This window comes from Cygnus atratus, chromosome 6 (assembly GCF_013377495.2).
Source record: "Cygnus atratus isolate AKBS03 ecotype Queensland, Australia chromosome 6, CAtr_DNAZoo_HiC_assembly, whole genome shotgun sequence".
Taxonomy (NCBI): Eukaryota; Metazoa; Chordata; class Aves; order Anseriformes; family Anatidae; genus Cygnus; species Cygnus atratus.
In genome coordinates, this window is record NC_066367.1 from 13,542,674 (window position 1) to 13,560,424 (window position 17,751).

General features: G+C 51.1%; 1 protein-coding gene across 2 annotated transcripts in view; it reads right to left on the reverse strand.

The window, feature by feature from the left end:
• The window catches only part of NRP2 (neuropilin 2), an 86,795-nt gene that overhangs the window by 61,369 nt on the left and 7,675 nt on the right, over positions 1–17,751 (reverse strand). For both annotated transcript variants that reach the window (XM_035566064.2, XM_035566071.2), the window contains exon 2: positions 13,511–13,688. In XM_035566064.2, the coding sequence (XP_035421957.1) occupies positions 13,511–13,688 (178 nt within the window). The remainder of the gene's footprint in view (positions 1–13,510; positions 13,689–17,751) is intronic.

Here is a 17,751-nt window from a genome sequence, read left to right on the forward strand (position 1 = left end):
TTGGCACCATGTGCTTCAGTCGTGTCTATGCCTTGGCCCACAATCACACAAGCTGATAAACCCCATTCTCCTCACGTTGGGTCACTGGCCATGTTAAAATCTAGTTTGGCCAGACCTTTGCTTCTGTTAAGCATAAGCATCGTTTCCAGGCTTCATTCTTCCCGTGTGAAAAACAAGAAGAAAAATTGTAAGGAAGAAAACCCCACCCTGGGGATGCTTTTTGCTCTAACCATTTAATTCCCAGATAATTACAGACTAGTGCGCGGCTGGGTGGGACACATTTACGCAGTGATGGCATCCACACTGCCTTGACCAGCACCCAGCAATTTGCATTTCACTCATATAACCAGATCCTTTGCTTCAGTCAATGTGCACCAACATCCTCGTGGGCTGACCCCTCTGGCCCCTCTGCTGGGCAGGCTGCCATTTCCAAGGTCACATTTCATGGCCACTTCTCCCCATCTAGGCACTGCTCCCGCGAGCCGACCGTAAATATGTGAGGGTAGGGTGCAGCATCCATAACCCACAACTGTGGTCAGTGGATTAACCAGGTCTTCTCACAGAGAAGGTGACTGCAGCTGGCTGCTCCTCCGGCAGCGGGATATTTTCAGCTGCTGCTTGAGTGGGAAGGGCAGCCAGTTGGTTTGAAACCACCTCAAACACAGTACTTTTCACAGGGGAGTTTTAAGGCAGGGAGGCAAAGCTGGAGTGCTTTTAACTTCCCAGACAATAGGGGGTTGAGAAAGGAGGAAAATGCATTGCTTAGACGCTCTTCTTGTAGCTGTTTAACAGAATTAAACGGAAAACATACAATGCTTACAAATACTGCTGCGCTTTTATTAAAGGTTTTTAGTAGAAAGTGCTTTGCTGATGTTAAGAGAGCTTTTATAAACTAATTATAAAGCACTTGTAATGCATGTATTACTCATGCTTGCTTGCTTTTTCCTCCAGTCAACCCTCTCTGCTTCCCAGTCTCTTCTTTCTCTCTATTTTCCCTAAGTCACTTTGCTGCAGAAAGGCTGCGAGGCACAATAAAGGCCAACAAGCCCCAGTTGCGATGATTAGGAGACCTCCACCTTTTCAGTCCTTTTCTGTTGTGAAATGGCTGATGTGCTCCCTGGCTGTTCTGCCGTGCTCCACGGCTCCCCGAGGCCAGCACAGAGCTCCCAGGTGCCCACCCAGGTACCACTGAGCTCAGAAGCACTGCGACCCACCTGGGGAGCAGCACCAGAGCCTGTGCCGTTCCTCTGGGTGCTCCTTTCCCGAGGCACGCTGTTCAGCACAAAGCGCTGTTTTGGGACCCAGACTGCTCCGTGTATAATCAACAAAGCGACTGCCCCTGAGCCCCACATCCTAAGAGATGCCAAGTCCTTCCTCACTGAAACACGCTTCAAGGACATTACGGGGACATTAGCTTAGGATGGAGAGAAATAGGGATGATAAATCATTTATATGTTTACAGGCATAGCACCGGTCCTCCCAACACACAAATGTGTGCAAGCTTTGCTTCAAAGCCCAAGGAGGGCTGGCTTCCCAGACCAAGCTCTGGCCTGGCTGGTAGTTTTCTCATTTGGAGGAGGTGAGTGCTCACACACAGCTAGGCCCAGTTCCCAGTGTTTGCCAGGGTGGGAGAGAGTTGCAAGGCTCTAACCTGAACTTCCCCAATGTTTAATTTGGAGCTGTTATTTATAGGCATTTCCATGGGGCTCATGACTGCACCTGGCAAACATTAATGAAGGGATCCTCACGAGACCCTGAGAGGTGGGGAGGCAGTGAGGAGCAGTGGCTAGCCCAAGGTCACAGAGGAAGCTCACAGCACAGCCAAGAATAGAAGCCAGCCTTGATTAGACAGATTATATTATATTAGAGGAGTCTGGCCTAGATAGATGGAGAAACAAATAGGTACTGACTGCATGCCAACAGCCCCAAATTTGGGAATGCCCAGTGTTGACTTGAGCCTTCGAGACCTCTGGTCTGCTTGAACCATATGTTGCAGTATCTCGAATGCATCTGCTAAGGATATGAAGAGAAACTGCAATGCCAGTGAAGTTGAGCAGACATTAATATTCCACAGATAGCTAGGGGAAGGCAGGAACCTGCTTAGCCACAATGTCAGCTGGCAAATGCAACCGCTCCCTTTGAAAGGCTGGTTTGTTTCTCAGAAATTGTTATAAAAAGAGTAAGGTTTTTTAAACGTGCTCTAAGAAAAGGCTGCTTCTTAGCAATGAGATAGCAGCTGCAGTATATATGGTTAAGAAATGGTGAACCAGCAGCACAGGGCTTGTTTTGCAATCAAGAGGCAGCTAGAATTAATGTCCATTACATGCTAGCTGCCTTAGTCAATTTTTCTGTGTCACCACCCATCTTCATGCTCTTTCTTATGCCACCTTCAAACCAAATCCTCATTTCATGGGTGGTTACGTTGTGAAAGATGAGAAAACTTTTCTGTGATGTTTATACAATCTCGAGCAGGACATACCCTTCAAAGGTTAAACTGCTGCAGAAACTACTGGTGACTTTTAAATAGCATTTTTTTTTTCATAGCCACAATAGCAGATGCAAACACCTCTGCTGTCTGATGAAACAAGAGCAATGAAGTTTGATCCTAGCTGCCAGCCCTTAATCAGAGTAATTAATTATAAATACAACAGATGATTGGATTCTCCTTTGACTTGAACTGGTTTTACACCTGTGTAACTCATCATTTTAAGGGTAATCACTCCTGATTTATCCTGGGGCGAGAAGAGAATCAGTCCTCATGGAGCCTGATACGGATTTGCACAGACCTAAAAACCTCGTATCATATCCAGCTTTAGCCAACTAAATAAGTGTCCCGTGCTCTCAGTGGAAACACTCGTTGCACTCATCCTGGGACAGGGTTAATCGTTCCCCTGCTCTGACCTTTGGGTGGCTGAAGGCACGAGATTCATCTGGGCTCAGCCTGCAGCTTGCGGGCTTGCTTGTACCCATGCCGAGGCAGAAGATGTGCCCAGAGCTTTCAGAGCTTGCCCTGCTTTTGCCCTGATAATTAACTACCCCTGGCAACAACAGACACAAATAGGCTATCATTGCTCTGCATCTGAAGGGATTTCACCAGATTTTAGAGACTAAAACTTAAAATCTGGTGGCAGCAGAGGCAGAGGCAGGCCGGGGGGGTGCATAATTGCTTAGGGTTTCTCGGAAGTTTGTTTTGAATTTGTTGCATCCAATTATGTCTTGTGTAACCGCAGTATTGTGGGGTTTTGTAATCATTCCACTGTGCTTTGGATTCTTTTATCTCCTCAAAAATCTAACCAGAATTTCTGAGAAATGAGAAAAATCCAGTCATCCAATCAAAAAAAAAAAAAAAAAGAAAGAGAGAGAGACAGAGACAGAGAGAGAGAAAATAACCCTAACAGATTGGAAAACTTCTTCAAAAATGTCTTGAAGACAAAAAATGGAAACTACAAATAGCCTCTATTTTTATTCCTTGGACTGTTTTCACCCCCGTACAAGCACCACTGATAGGAAGAGTCTCAGCAGTAACTGTCAAGTTATGCAGGGGAAAAAAAAAAAAAAGGTAGCCAAAATACAGCTTGCAAAGGAAAGAATAAAACATATCTGTAAACTGCTCCTGTGGCGAGTTCTGATTCAGGAGGGAGTTTCAGCTCCTACCACGATGCATGCTGCTGCCCCCCCTGAGGCGGGGGAGCAAAGGCTCCCCACGCTTTGCCGCTCATCCTCAGGCTGCCTTCTTCAAGCTGTGTTGCCAGATCGCTGCGGAAAGGCGCGTTGGAGTAGAGAAGTGCTCTCATCTGGGGCATGTCTGGAAAACCGTTCATTATATAAGAAAACAAGATGTGCTAATGTGCACTTTAGGGGTTTTCTGCAGGCTGTTGTTCAGGAGTTACACATGGCTGTTTAATTTTATTTGTCTCCAAAACCATCTCTATAAATTCCTCACCCTTCTATCTTTAGCTACAGGGGTCGTTCATTGCAAGATGTCTTTGGTAGTCTTTCTTTGGGGGGGGGGAATCATGGTGAGACCACGAATAAAATATATATAAAGTGTGTTAAGAATAGCCCCCCTTCCCATGGCGTTCTGCCTTCTGTTGCTGCTGCAAGGGAACTGAAGCAACTCACAGCCCTTTCATACCCCCAAAATGCAGGACACTTGAGAAACTACATTTGCACTTTCCTCCTTCTGCTACAATCCATCTGTGGAAAAAATTAGACTCTGCTTTCTGTGTCATCTTACTGTCACCACTCGCAGGCAACTTGATCACTAACGGAAAGAAAAAAAATGTAATAATAAAAGATAACAACCACAAGAGGAAAATTTACTGCCAAACAGCAGCAGACCAGGCAGAAGGGAGGGGGCAAACATTCGCTTTGCAGTGGGAGAAGCAGGTGAGCAGGCTCCTGTCTCCAGCTCCTGATGCCAGCAAGCAGTGCCTGACAGCCCAGGCACTACATGGGGACCAGCTCTGGGCTGTGCTGGCCACAGGGGATGAAGGTTGGGGCTGGCTAGTGGCTGCTGAGGAAGAGCAGGGGATGCCCACATGCTCTGCTGTGCCATTCCCCACCCCGAGGACAACACCCTCCACAGAGATGTAGCGGGCGATGTCCCATTGCGCCTCACTGGCATGGTGTCAGTCGTGGCCTTAGACACAACACGCTCTGAAGGACGAAAGAGCTGGTAATAGCCAGGATCAGATGGGAGCTTTGCAGCTCGGCTTTCCACATATCACTCATTTGCACTGGCTTTTCTCAGCACAGAACTGAAACAAACACATCATTAAGCTGTAATCGTATAAACGAGGTTGCAGGAACAGAGCCCTGACCAGCCCCTTCCCGCTGCTGGCCACCTCCATCCCTCCTTAATGATGAGGGGTCTCCCCGCGAACGGTCTGCCACGGAGCAGCTTTCTGACCCCACAGCATCTCAGACACGGCCAGCTCGCAGCCCAGCCTCAGGGCTGGGAAGCTGGGAAGCAGAGCCTGCCACCTGCAGCCGCTGCTGTTCGGGCACTTCCACTGAAACCTCACGGAGCTGGCTCGGAGCGAGAGCAGTCTGGGGCAAACAGCGCACCAATCCTGCCTAATCCCGCCTCGCATGCTGTGTGGGTAGCGTGGTGTCTCCTACCCCCTTCAGCCCCAAAATACTTGCAGCTGAACTGAGCCTCGCCGAGGGTCTGAGCGCACTTAATGCCTGGATGAGGGTGCAAGCTGTCGGGAGTGTCTGCGTTTCTCCCACAAACACAGGCCTGGCGCTGCTTTGTTCGGGGAGATTTCCTTTGAAGCTACTCTTTGTATCATCCCCTCGCTCAGCCTCTGCGGTGCGCCTGCTTTGTCCTGCCAGCTCAGCCATGGAGTGTTTACAAGCCGCCCTCACCCTTCCAGGCTACCGTTCAGCTCCATTGACACTGAAGGCAACAGACTCCTCTCTCGGCGTGTGATGAATCAATTACTTCCTCTGACACTCTATTACTATAGCCCTTACATCTCCAGATTGCAGATGAAAAGACAGGCTGAGAAGGGGGACAGGGAAGGGGAGAGGTCTCCTGAGGTCTCCATCAATTGAGTTGTTGGACATCTGAAAAAATCCCCATCTGCCATATTTAAAGACACAGAGATATGTTTTGCTCCTGAGTGGCAGAAAAATCAGAGGGTTTTCACAAAAGAAAACCTAAGAAATCAAATGGGTCAAAAAACTTCAACAAGGTGCAGTGAACAGAGATCAATGGTGAGTCAGTCCCCTCTGCTGATGGAGATCCCAGACCTTGTTCCTGCTCACGGTTATCAGCCAAACATCAGCATTACCAAAGGCACAACGTGTGAGAGCCAGGCGTTACACCTTCCCTTTTCTCTGCAAAATAACAACATAAATAATGCCTCACACTAACGCTTGCAGAAGAGGAAGGAAGCTGAACACATGCATAAAATCTCCTGCTGGCAGCAGGCGACGGGGGGGTCCTCCTTCTCACTGGACATCTGTCAACAACCCCCGGCTCTGCGGGCTCTCTGGGGGTTTCTGACACATTGCTTCCCGTGCAAGCACCGTGCAGGCGCCACGGCCTTGGCAGGCACGGGCTGAGCGTGGGGCTCTCCCACACCACCGGTGAGTGCTGCCTCTCAGCAAAGGGGTCCCCTCCTCAAGAAGCATGGTCGCTCCCTTCCTCACACCGACCTCAGTGTCTTCTGTGCCTCTGAAGGGAGTGAGATCCTGCCGCTTTCTGTGCCATTTGTATCAGGGCTAAGCAAGTCTTTGGCATATAGGATTTCTGCTATCAGACCCCACTGCTTCAGGCTCTGCCTCTATAGCAGTTTGTTAGACATGAATATCTCCACGTCTGTCCTGGTGCTACCTTGAAACCACCACTATCCTGCTGGACTGGGATTGCTCAGCGATGCTGTACATAGGTCCCACGAACCCCTTGGGATTCAACGCAAACACAAACACACAAACAGGTTATCCACTCTTTCTAATGATCTACGTGCTAAGCCAGCATAAGGAGGCCTTTCCGTAGTGTCTGAACTGATATATCAAAGACAGTTGCTTAAAACATCCTAGCTGTGATTAGTGGACCATGACTGCTATTAACTTATAAGGAATTCCAGGATCACCAGGCTGTGCTTTGCAACGTATTATTACATTGCCATTCAATGTAATGTGCAGCCACTTGATTTAAAGAAAACAGAGAACTTGTCTCCTACTAAATCTAACCTCTCCCAGGTCTTTCAAACAAGCTCTGTGCTGAGCTCCGGCCAAAAGCAGCCAGCAATTTCTTCTGTTTTCAGTCTGCTCTTTGCAGTCTGTTCTTTTTTTATTTTGCATTCATATTTAATTGCAGAATTCACACCCAGCCAGAAAGGCTGGGAAGGAACCAATTGTCGTTTGCAGCGCTCTGACCTGGTCCTGAGTGATGCTGCAACGCGGCAGCCTTTGGCAGGGAATGTGTAAGGCACTGTTGCTATCTAGACTGGTTTTTGTGCCTGCAGATGCCCAGGTGTGCATCTCTTCTTTATAGAGTGAGGAATTTAAAATGATTTGTGAAAGCAGGAACAGTGAATCAATAGCAGGGAAGGGGAAGGACCCAAATCTCACAACTCCCAGCCCTGATACTGCTGGTGAGCCTGTCACTCCTCTGCTACAGCCTAACAATAGGCATGATATCCATGAAAAAGGCTGTGTGCAGCTAAGGCAAACAGTTGCTCATTAAAAGCCTAATTCAGTTCCTATGGAAATCAAGGTAAAACCTCCTGCTGCCTTTACCAGGCTTTGCATCTGGTTCTTATCCAAAAAGGATGTTTTTAAAAATATCATTCTGGCCTCTCCTTACATTCTCTAAACCTTCTAACTCCTGCATCCAGACAGCAAACCCATGACACAGAAGTACCCTGCTAACCCCACTGTACAAAGCCAAAAAAGTGATGAAGGCTCAGATCCCTACTGGCATTTAGCCTCCTGAGGCCACCTGTTTGGGATGAGCCTCTACAAACCCAGAGGATGCTGCAAAGAGAGCCGAGGGCACGGGGTGCATCATGGTGCTGCGGTTACCATCGGGCCATCTGCACGGGATTGTTCCAGCCCATCCTACGGCATCTGTGCTGTGCAGTAAAGATGCAGGGGGCTCAGAGCTGGAACGTGGTTGGCCCTGAAGGCTCACAGAAGGCACACGTACTGCTGCTTTTAGCTGCATCCTGAACTCCGTCCCTGAGGCACCACCACAGACGGCCCCATGCTTGCCCCTTCCCCAGGTGCTGCAGACACCCATGGGTCCTGCTCCTTCCCTCGCTGCCCAGAGGTGTCACCTGCAGAAGCAGCAGGTGAAAGGCTGCCTCTTGGCTAGCAGAAAGGAGGGGAGAGGTGTCTGACACTACTGTTCCCAGTGTCACCACCTGGCCCTCGATGTGTAATCACACCAACAGGATACGAGGTGCAGAACGAGACCTGACGCCCCTGCGCACCGGATGCTGGTGAGCGGTGTGACGTTGGAGACCCCAGGAGCGTGCCCTCGCCCCTCGCCCATCTCACAGCCTGGACACAGCCTGACCTCCCTGGGGGAGGCTCAGGGCATGGGCAGGCACGGCCACAGAGCGAGCGGAGCCCTCCCAGCTCCGCAGATGGGCAGCAGAGTCCAGAGATGTGAATCACCCCGAGCTGGTCAAACGTCACTGAGGCTAGCCCACTCTTGATGTCTTGTTTTGGAAAATGACTGGGGCTTGACAGGAATTATGAACCATACAGCGGATACTGGATGGAGTTAAAAAACAGCAGAAGCTCATTTGAAGACAAGTTGAGCTGCAGTGTCATGTTACCCAGACTGAATTATTTCCTGTACGTTAGAAATGTTGCTTCTGGCTACCCATGCCACAAATGTATGAGCAAGCAAATGCTTTCCTTAACATCTCATCTTTGACTTCCTCCCTCCACAAAGTTACAGCTTTGCAGGAGACCCAGTCGCTTCCCACTGCAGCCTGGTGAAGAACCCCCCTGAACTCTGGTGTCTGTAGTGAGCCAAATTTCTCTTTCCTAAGCATTTCCCCACTCTGGACATGAACTGCATTGTTTCTAAAATGTTTACTAATGAGCTAATTATGCAAACTTTTCAAAGCATTTACTAATTAGCTGTCCATAATTGCTGCCTTGTCTACCCTTAACCTTGGCCGATAGAAGGAAGGCCTCTTGCATATTATGCTCGTTTGAAGGAGGCGGCCAGGAGAGCGGGGCTGGATGCTGCAGCCACCAGCTGCATTCCTCTTGGTGGGCACTGGGGCTGGGGCAGCTCCCCCGCCTTGCGAGCACGGGACTGGGGCCAGCGTCTGCGCTGCTCTCCAGGAAGAACACAGAGCTGCGTCGCGTCCCAGCGCCCCGTTCCTGGAAGCACAGGCGATGGCATGCTGCCACAGGGGGCCTCCACTAGCTGGCTGTGCCCATGTGTCTGACCTTTTGCAAGGCACCGGTGCATTACTGCCAGCGTCTCATGGGGGAGAACTCCACGAGATGGGCACCGGGTGCATGGCACCTTCCGACATCGCCCCCTGGTCCCCTTTGCCCCATGAGCTGGGACCAGGGCTATCTCCTGCTGTGTCTGCCCAGTCTCCGGTACACACCAGGATGCTCAACGTGGTTCTCCTCTCTTAGCATCACCATATTGCAGGCTTTTATGAGGCCAAAATGACAACCACACAAATTTCCTCCTAATGGTGGCTGCAGTTCCTTTATCTGGAAACCCCCAGGGCCTGACACGGGGACCCAAAGACAGGAAGCAGAATCGGACTTTGCAGCTCGGAGCTGTCTCCAATTTGCTGCCTCCTGCCTGTTTTTGGAGCCCAAGCTCCGTCTCCAGAGATCTTCGCCAGCATTTGGCAAGTGCCACCAGAGGGGGCTGCGAACCGCGGCTGCAGTCCCCCAGATCCTGCCCAGGCAGGGAACAGCGGCCCCAGTTAGCATCCTTTGCTGGGAAGTATCTGCCAGAAAGGGCGACAGAAAAACCTGATGGCGTGGCCAGCCTGGAGGTCGGGCTTGTTTTAAATAATAATACCCCACTGGTGCAGATGTTATGACTCAGACGAAAGGTCTGCTGCTCGCAGAGGCAGTGTAAGCCTGCGCGCTGCGGTCTGGAGAGTGTGCCTCTGCCACGTGCAGGCAGAAACGTCCCGGCACCCAGGGCGGCTCTGCCCAGCCCAGTCCCCCCACAGAGCCAGCGAGTGCAGCTGGGGACAGCAGAGCCGGCAGCCAGTCTCTGGAGGGAGCTTTTAATGGTCAAGAGAGAAATCTAGTAGTGGGAAGGACGCAGGAATGGAAAAGGTGGTTATAAATGCGGTGATTCACGCTGAGCTGAGGTTTCTGACTTGGATTTTCCAAGCAAGCAGCACAGACAGAACAGAAGTGGCAGCTGGAAAGGACTGGGCAGCTGGGGAGCCGGGGCACAGCCCCGCTATTGCACACTGGGAAAAATGGTTCAGGTCGCTCCTGGAATCAGAAATAAACCCTGGCATGCACAAGGCTACCCAGCCACCACCACGCCATGCCTTGAGGCAGAGTCCAAACCTTTCACAGCAGCAGCAGCATGCTCTTTTCTGCTGGATGCCACCTCCCTGTTCACGGAGCAGATACTGAGAGTGCAGGTCCCACTGCCCAAGTCACAGCTGTGCTTGCAGAGCAGAGAGGAAGAAGGGTGAGTGGACAGGCTGTTACAATTACTTCTGAATAGTTTGGCAGTGTCTCATCGGAGTATCAAGCTTCCTTTTTGGCTGTGCCGTCACGCTGTGTCCCTGGGGCTGCAGGACAGGGTGAGCAGCGGCTGGGGTCCCAGGCACCTCTCACACCCCCCTGCAAGGGGAGCCCCACCACGACTGGAGCACAAGGGCTGCAATTGCAGGAGGCAGCCAATTTTCTTTATTGGAAGTATTTTCCAAAGTAAGGCGCTTCCTCAGAGCACAGATGAAGCACAGAGATAGAGAAACATCTTCTGGGGCTTCAATTATACCCAATTACTCCTTTGATGATGGCTGGGGGGGGTGCAGTTACTTAATGCAGCTGGACACAGCCGAAAAATAAAGGCCCAGATGTACCTCTGGAGAAACAATAGCTATAATCAGCACCCGGCGAGCCGCCTGTCGCTGCCACCCCTCGGCACCCACCCGGGCCCAGCCTGCTCGGTGCAGGCAGCTCTGGCTCCGACGCCCAGGCAGCGCCAGATGCAGAGCCGCGGCGCTTTCCGGCCAGCTGCCCAGCGAGGGGAAGTCGCTGACCTTTCCCTGCAGGTCCCCAGGGTGCCAGGCGCTGTGCAGAGCACAGGAGGAAACGCCTCCTGTCCCAAAGGGAAGCATGAGGCTGATAGGAGGATGGCCAGAGGGGACGCATTAAAACTGAGGAGATTTTTACAGATATTTTTGTAGGCCTTAGGATGGGGCTTTGGAATGTAAATGTTATGCTCGATGAGGAAGAAACTTTAGCCTAATAAGGGAAAAATAAATGTCGAAGGAAGAAGCAACAAAGGAAGTGGTTATGGTGTTTACCTCTGGCAGCTGGAGCACGAAACACAGACTGGCCCTGCTCCCGCTCAGAGCTGCCAGGTAGCAACACCAGGCCAGGGGGAACCTCATCTGCCCAGAGACCGAGTGCCAGCCAGGTTCATCAGCCTGTCATTCTTGTGTGAGCATGCGTTATATTAATGGTCAGATGGCAGAAGAAAGGCTCTGACTTGAGATGATGTTTCTTTTGTGCTGAACTCCCATTCCTGCAGAGGTTCCCACTTGCAGCTGCAACGAGACCTTTGCTTCCTCATAACAAGCCCTCTGACACTCAGATGGCATTTATTACTAGACGGTCACCTGTTAATACTGCTTCATGTCCGAGCAATTACACTGTGTTAAGATTTGTCTCTCTCCGGTAGGTCACATAAAAACAGAAAGTCTTCTTCCCATCTGTTTCTTTTAGGCAGTGTTCATCTTGCATTGTTTTCACTGATTTAGCTATGGTTCCCATCAATTTCTTTCAAACCAAACCCGGTGCTTGCCCTGGGGGGCAGGTAGCCACTCACTGCTGGGCTCCCAGCTCTTATCGGGGGTCAACAAAAGCCCAGGTGCACTGTGGATGAACCCTGTTTCACTTGCACACATACGACAGCTGAGGGAACAGATGCAGGCAAACTTCACTTTCAAGAGAGGCTTGATGTTAATTCCTAGCTTCTAGAGAGCAATGCTACTGCTCAGCTGAATCAGGCCCCTGAGAAACTTTCCTCACCATTCACGTCCCATGGAGAGCTCTGGGGACCAAAAGCCTCCAACACAAACCCTCCTGCAAGGCTGCCCTGTGCGCACCCACATAGAAAAGGAAAGTGCCAGACTGCATAGTATCGACAGATGATCTGCCACGACAAAGCAGGAAGCAGCAAAGGGACAACAGCTCCAGCAGTCGGGGCAGCCCTCCCAGCATGCAGCACCTGCAGCTCAGGACCAGGCTCTGCTCTCTCACAAGCAGCAAAACGTGGCAGAAGTTGTCCAAAGTATTCAGAGCTGTAAGTGACAACTTCACAGATGTAGAAGAAAAGCCAGGTGCCCGTGGAGGTTTCTGGCACTCTGGCTGACCTGGCTTTGCTTGCCCGAGACCTCAGAGAAGCAGAGACCCTCCTGCCCAGCTCAGCCCCTGCTCTACACAAATTGTCCTGCCCGATATGTACTGCATACTCTGCAGACTGAGAATGTAGGCCTATAAAGCTTTTATTACTATGAATTTGGGACGACTGCATTAGCTATGAGAAGGCTATACAGCTCAGCCTGCACGAGCAATAATAAAATCTGATAGCAGCCATTATTCTCACGAGCACTGCCAAGGCCTTGTTGTGTTCATTTATGCCCACATTAAGCCTTTCTCTGCCTTCTCCCCTCTCTAAATGCAGGCCTGATCCTGCAAACTCCTTGCGCGCAGAGTGACTTCATGGAGAGTTCATGGTGCTCAGAGCCTTATTAGCCCAGGCTTTATCTGTAGGGGGTGATCAGATCCCCAATGACATCAATCAGCACACCTTCGTTACAGTTAGAGGAGTTATGCTGATTTATGGTAGCTAAGGATCCAGCTCTATGCTTTATAACCTTCAGTACATCATCAAACCCATGCTGAATTCTTTGTTCTCCACAGGACTGATCCTACAGCCCCATAAATGCTTCCCCAGTCCCTCTGTCCTTTTTGCAACCAGAGTCCCCCTCTCCATATATAACCTCCTTTTAATCAACAGGAGCAGCGTGTCTGGCAAGACTGCTGTGTCAGGCCCGCTTTAGGAGACCCCGAGCTCCTTCACAGCTCAGATATCCCTGCAGCTGGCTGCAGATTCCAGATGAAACACACAGGTTTATATGCCTGCCGAGACCGTGTTATTAACTCAGCCTTTTATGGTGCCCTTTGATGCTGTTAATTATTCTTTACTAGCTGCTAATTGTTTTTCCTGGACATCTAGTTTCTGAGCCCCTTCTTAGGGGAAGAAGAAGAGCAAACAAAACCAATACCCCAGTTTACTAAGCACAGCAGAACAAGCACTGTGGAGAATCAGATCCAGCCAAACAGCTCGGACCCTCAGCCCAAACTCTCAGCCTCACGTGACCCGAGCCTGGGTCTCCAGCCCCAGGGCTCTCCATGCCATACCTCTGCCTCGTTACACACCAGGAAATTGCTTTGCTCTCCCAGTGTGGTTTAAAAGAGAAGCCACCACAACACAGAAAAAAACAAGCTGCCTTTTAACTCAAGTCAGACTCAGGCTGAAAGCCAGTTAGCTCTTGCTTTTAGGTGATTTCAGGCTAATGCAACAAGTTCAGTCCCGTGTGTGCTCATCCTATGCATCCAAAGAAGCATCTTACATCTGCCCGGCCGGTAAAGGCACACCTGCCCCTGAAAGGCAATGACATGCAGCACTGTGGGGGCTCAGGCTGATGCTTGTTTTCACACGCAAGGGAGCACCATGCCCATACTGCCACACAAAAGCAGGAGGATATGACTGTTTACTAGAGAAGAAAAGGAAGGCTCTTACTTGCAGTCATGCTTTTCGATTTCAAAGTGAGGGTTGAAGTTGAGGATAATCTTCTGGTTGGACTCAGGGGCGTAGATGACCCACTCGCAGTTCTGGTGGGAGGGGTAGTCATTGGGGTACCCCGGGGAGGTGATGTACCCGGCGTCCTTGGAGTTCAGGCGGCCCCCGCATGGCTGAGCTGCAGAGACACGGAAGGGAACAAGGCATTAAAACAGGTTTTGGGCAGCAGCTGTGTACAGTGGGTCCCTGCGGGCCAGTTCTAGCAGTGGGCTGATAGAGGCCACTCTCCAGGCCTCTGACATCAGGTTGGTGCTCTAATAGTTCAATACCAATCTCTGGGCGAGGGGAAATTATTTTACACAAGAAACTGACTCCTTTCTCCTTCTATCTCCTGCCACACTTACATACCACATTTCACACAGACCAGAAAAGAGAAATAAATGCTCTTGCCTAGGCAATTACAGAGCCATAAAGTAAGAGACAGATTGATATCAGATCATCTGGAGCTGTCTCATTTTATCCCTTCCTTTGCCTCCTTTGCAAGCTGCTTCATGGCAGTCTCCCACAGCTGCCTCGAGAGACACCAAGTTTGGACATGAACAACCCTCGGGACAGCTGCAGGAGCGCAGGGAGCTTTGCTGCTCCCAGGGAAGGGAACTGAGGCATGGCAGGGCTGAGCAGCGAGCCCGTGGCCAGCTGCAAAGGGAGGAAGGCATCCAGCCTGCCCAGCCCTGGCACAAAGCCGCGCAGCAGCCTTTCTGCGCTTGCTTCCCTCTCCCCCCACAACTCCGCCTGCCCGCACGACCCCATCTTGGCAGACTGGCCTCCTCCTCCTCCCCAAACCTTTCAGGCAACCCGAGCAGTTGGAACTGCAGACTCCGGTAATCAGCAGTGGTGGTTTTGTGGGGCTAGCCCACAAATTGCTGGCAACAATTACATGGTGAGCAGAGGAAGCACTCCCAGCTTTGGGTTAGAACAGGCCCTGGAGGGTGATTTCATCTTCAAAAAAACATTTAATCTCATGAACGCTGCAAATCAAATTTATTATTGCATTACTTGCTGGGAGGAAAATCTGCATCACAGGGTCAATTGATAACGCATTACCAATCCCAACAAAGTCCTTTTCTCCATGGGGCCCCCATCGCGTGCCTCTCCTTTGCCACTGCCCTGTCCCAGCACCATGGCCCCACAGCTGCCTCCAGACAATGCCACTACCTCCTCCTGCCCAGCAAAATTGGCAAAAAAAAAAACAGCCAGAGCCTGTGGCCCCTCCACAGAGCAGCCAGCCAGGAACACAGAGCGGCCAGTGCTGCCCTGCTGACCCTGATCCTGCGCCAAGAGGGGCTCCCTGTTCCCTGCCCTTGAGCAACGGGGTGAGACATGGGACACAAACCCTTGCGTGTGCTCCAGGGCCTCTGCACTGGAGGAGAAGCCAGAAACAGGCACCACAAAGGAAGGGGCAAAGGGGAGGTGCTGTCCCCACCATAGGGCTGTCCCCACCACAGGGTGTCCCCATAGCCTCCCCACACCAGCAGGGTGCAGGCGGCCTTTCCTGAAGCCTGGACGTGTACAACTTGCAATGGGGCCCGAAGGGGTCCACAGTGCTCCTGGCACCATGGTCTGCCCCCATCCCTCCCGCAGCCATGCTCACTACAAAGCTCTGGCAAAGCAAAGCAGCGCAGCCCGGTGTGGGCTCAGCCCCTGCCCTGTGGCTCTGTGCCTCCTCTCTTCACTGGAGTCCGAGCTGTCCTCCTGCCAGAGCAAGGAGCAGGAGCAAGGCAGGACCCTCATGGGTGATCCTTCCTGGAAAAAAGTGCAGCAGCAGCAGGAAGGTCCTGCTGGGGTCTGGCTGCCCCCCAGGAGCCAGGCTTCCTTTGCCACAAAAAAGCACTGCCGCCGTTTCCTCCATATTTTTGGTGCCCTCTAACACATTCATTCTTTAAAATAACTTTCTTCTCACACACCCAAAGGCATCTCTGCAGCCTTCTCTTTTTCTTAAAATAATCCTGTAAGAATTCTGAAAAATATGAGGGGAAAAAATTGCAATGCTGACACGGAGGAGCCGAGAATACCAAAAAACATCTGGTTTTGTTCCACAGGAGAGCTTGCTCAACACACAAACATTTACAAACCTACAGTTTTGCACAAACCTCTTTTCTCAGCAAGGCATATTTGCCCACACACGTGTCTCTGTGGGTTTGGGGGGAGGGAGGGGGGGAGAGAGAGACATTCACGTGGAAGGAAGAAACTCACGGACTTGTTGACATCAACGTACAAATAGACGTGTAATTCACACTTCACTCATGTACGCACTTTCACACCTTCTCCTAAAAATTCACACCTCGTTTGCACACATGTCCACCCCCTCCAGCAAAGAGAAATATTCAAGCTGCAGATTATTTTTCTTGGAAAGGGCAAAGTCTCGAAGCTATGAAAATACAGTCAATCCTTCCACACCTCGTCATCCCCTCCCCGTCTCTCCTGCTTTCACACACATGCTACCCGCTAGGCTGATACCACCAACATCACCCACCGCTCAGAAGCTGCTAGCCCCTCACTCGTGCCGGGTACTATGAATACTCCGTGAGCCATTGCAATCCAGCCAGTCGGAGGGGAACTGCTATGTGAACAAGGGTACCAGGCTCCAGCTTGCTCTGGCTCCTCCCTGACAGATGAAATCAAGAGCAGAAAACCAGTAATGTTCATTGACCCTGATGTTAGAAACTCTCCCCTTGCCCTGTGAAGCTATCACAGCTCAGCGGGACCAAGGTAAGGAAGACCCCGGGCTTGACCTGATTTCAGGTCAGCTCAGTGCTTGGGTGCCAGGGTGAGAGAGACCAGAGCCCAGCTCTCTGCATCTGTGGTCTCGAGGGTAAAATGGGACAAGCAGGTGAAACCCTTGAGCAGCCAGGAGCTCCAGCCACATCCTTCAGGTGTTTAGATACCTCCAGGAAAATGTCACCATCTTTCTGCGGCAGGGAAGGTCTTCCACCTGCAGGAAAGCTTATGTGTCTCTCTGAGAGGAGCAGACTTCACCCTTTCATTCACCCCCCCCAAGAAGCTCCACATTAATGAAGAGGGCTACTTCCGTACAGCTCCATCTCGTCCACGCACAGCACCAGGCTATGCAGTGGGCAACAGTGTACCAGGGAAACAGGGGCTTCTTAGAGTTATCTGAAGAGGTAAAATGACTTTAATATCTTTGTAATTGTTCTGTTGGGCTTTTTTTCTATTGATTCACTGGTATCTAGCAGACAAACACCTGCAACAAAAAAATCCATCACTGCGTCCACTGACAGACAAAGGGTTTGTCTCGGCAGACATGCCAAGCACTGACTTTCTGTATAAAACCAGGCCTGTTTTGCACACAGAAGAGGTTCAAGGTTCTATATAAATCTGTCCTTTAAAACTGATGCTTTGGGTCCATGCAAAAATAAAATAAAATAAAAAAGAGAAAAAAGGCGAGTGGCATGGCTACTGCCCAGGCCGTGTGCTTTGGAAGTGAGACGTGCTCTGCGGCTAATGGACTCTGGCAGCTTTCACCAGCCCTGAATTCACTTAATAAAATTAAAATTGAATTCTGAAGTATTCGCCAAGGCTGCCAGGTGCATGGGACATCCCGGTGCTCAGTCAGTGAACGCAGGCTTGGAAAGCCGACCGCTGGGGCCCTGCCAGCCCGCGGGGCAGCACGGCCGGGGAGGCTGCGCCCATGGCCAGGCCGCGGCCAGCAGCTGGGCTCCCTGGTGTGGAGGCTGCAGAGGTTGCCACTTCTTGTCAGTGCGGGAGTGGGAAGGGGTTGGGATGGTCAATCCCCAGATGCCCTCTTTCATTATGGCCCACCAAGTGCCTTGGGTTATCCCAGAAACCCAACAGGGAACCTACACCAAGACATAGGGACAGAAAGGGAGGACCGGGAGATGCTCATGGGAGCAGACTCCCACAAAGACCCCCACTCCTTTGCTGAACAAAGCCTCCCCTAGCTTCCCCCAGGGCTGCAACGAACGGTCAGGGGGACCCAAAAATAGCAGCCCGGCCCCAGGAACCTCCACCCACACTCAGGGTTTTCAGCTCTGTAGCTCATCAGCATATGCTGAAACCTTCGGACGGGAGCAGCGTGTTCTCCTACTTGAATTTCCTGCAGATTAAACCCCACTGGATTTTCCTCACCCCAGGAGAGCAGGGCTCACTGTTATTGTTGGACCCGCAACACAGAAACTAAAGCCAACTCTGCCTGTAACAAA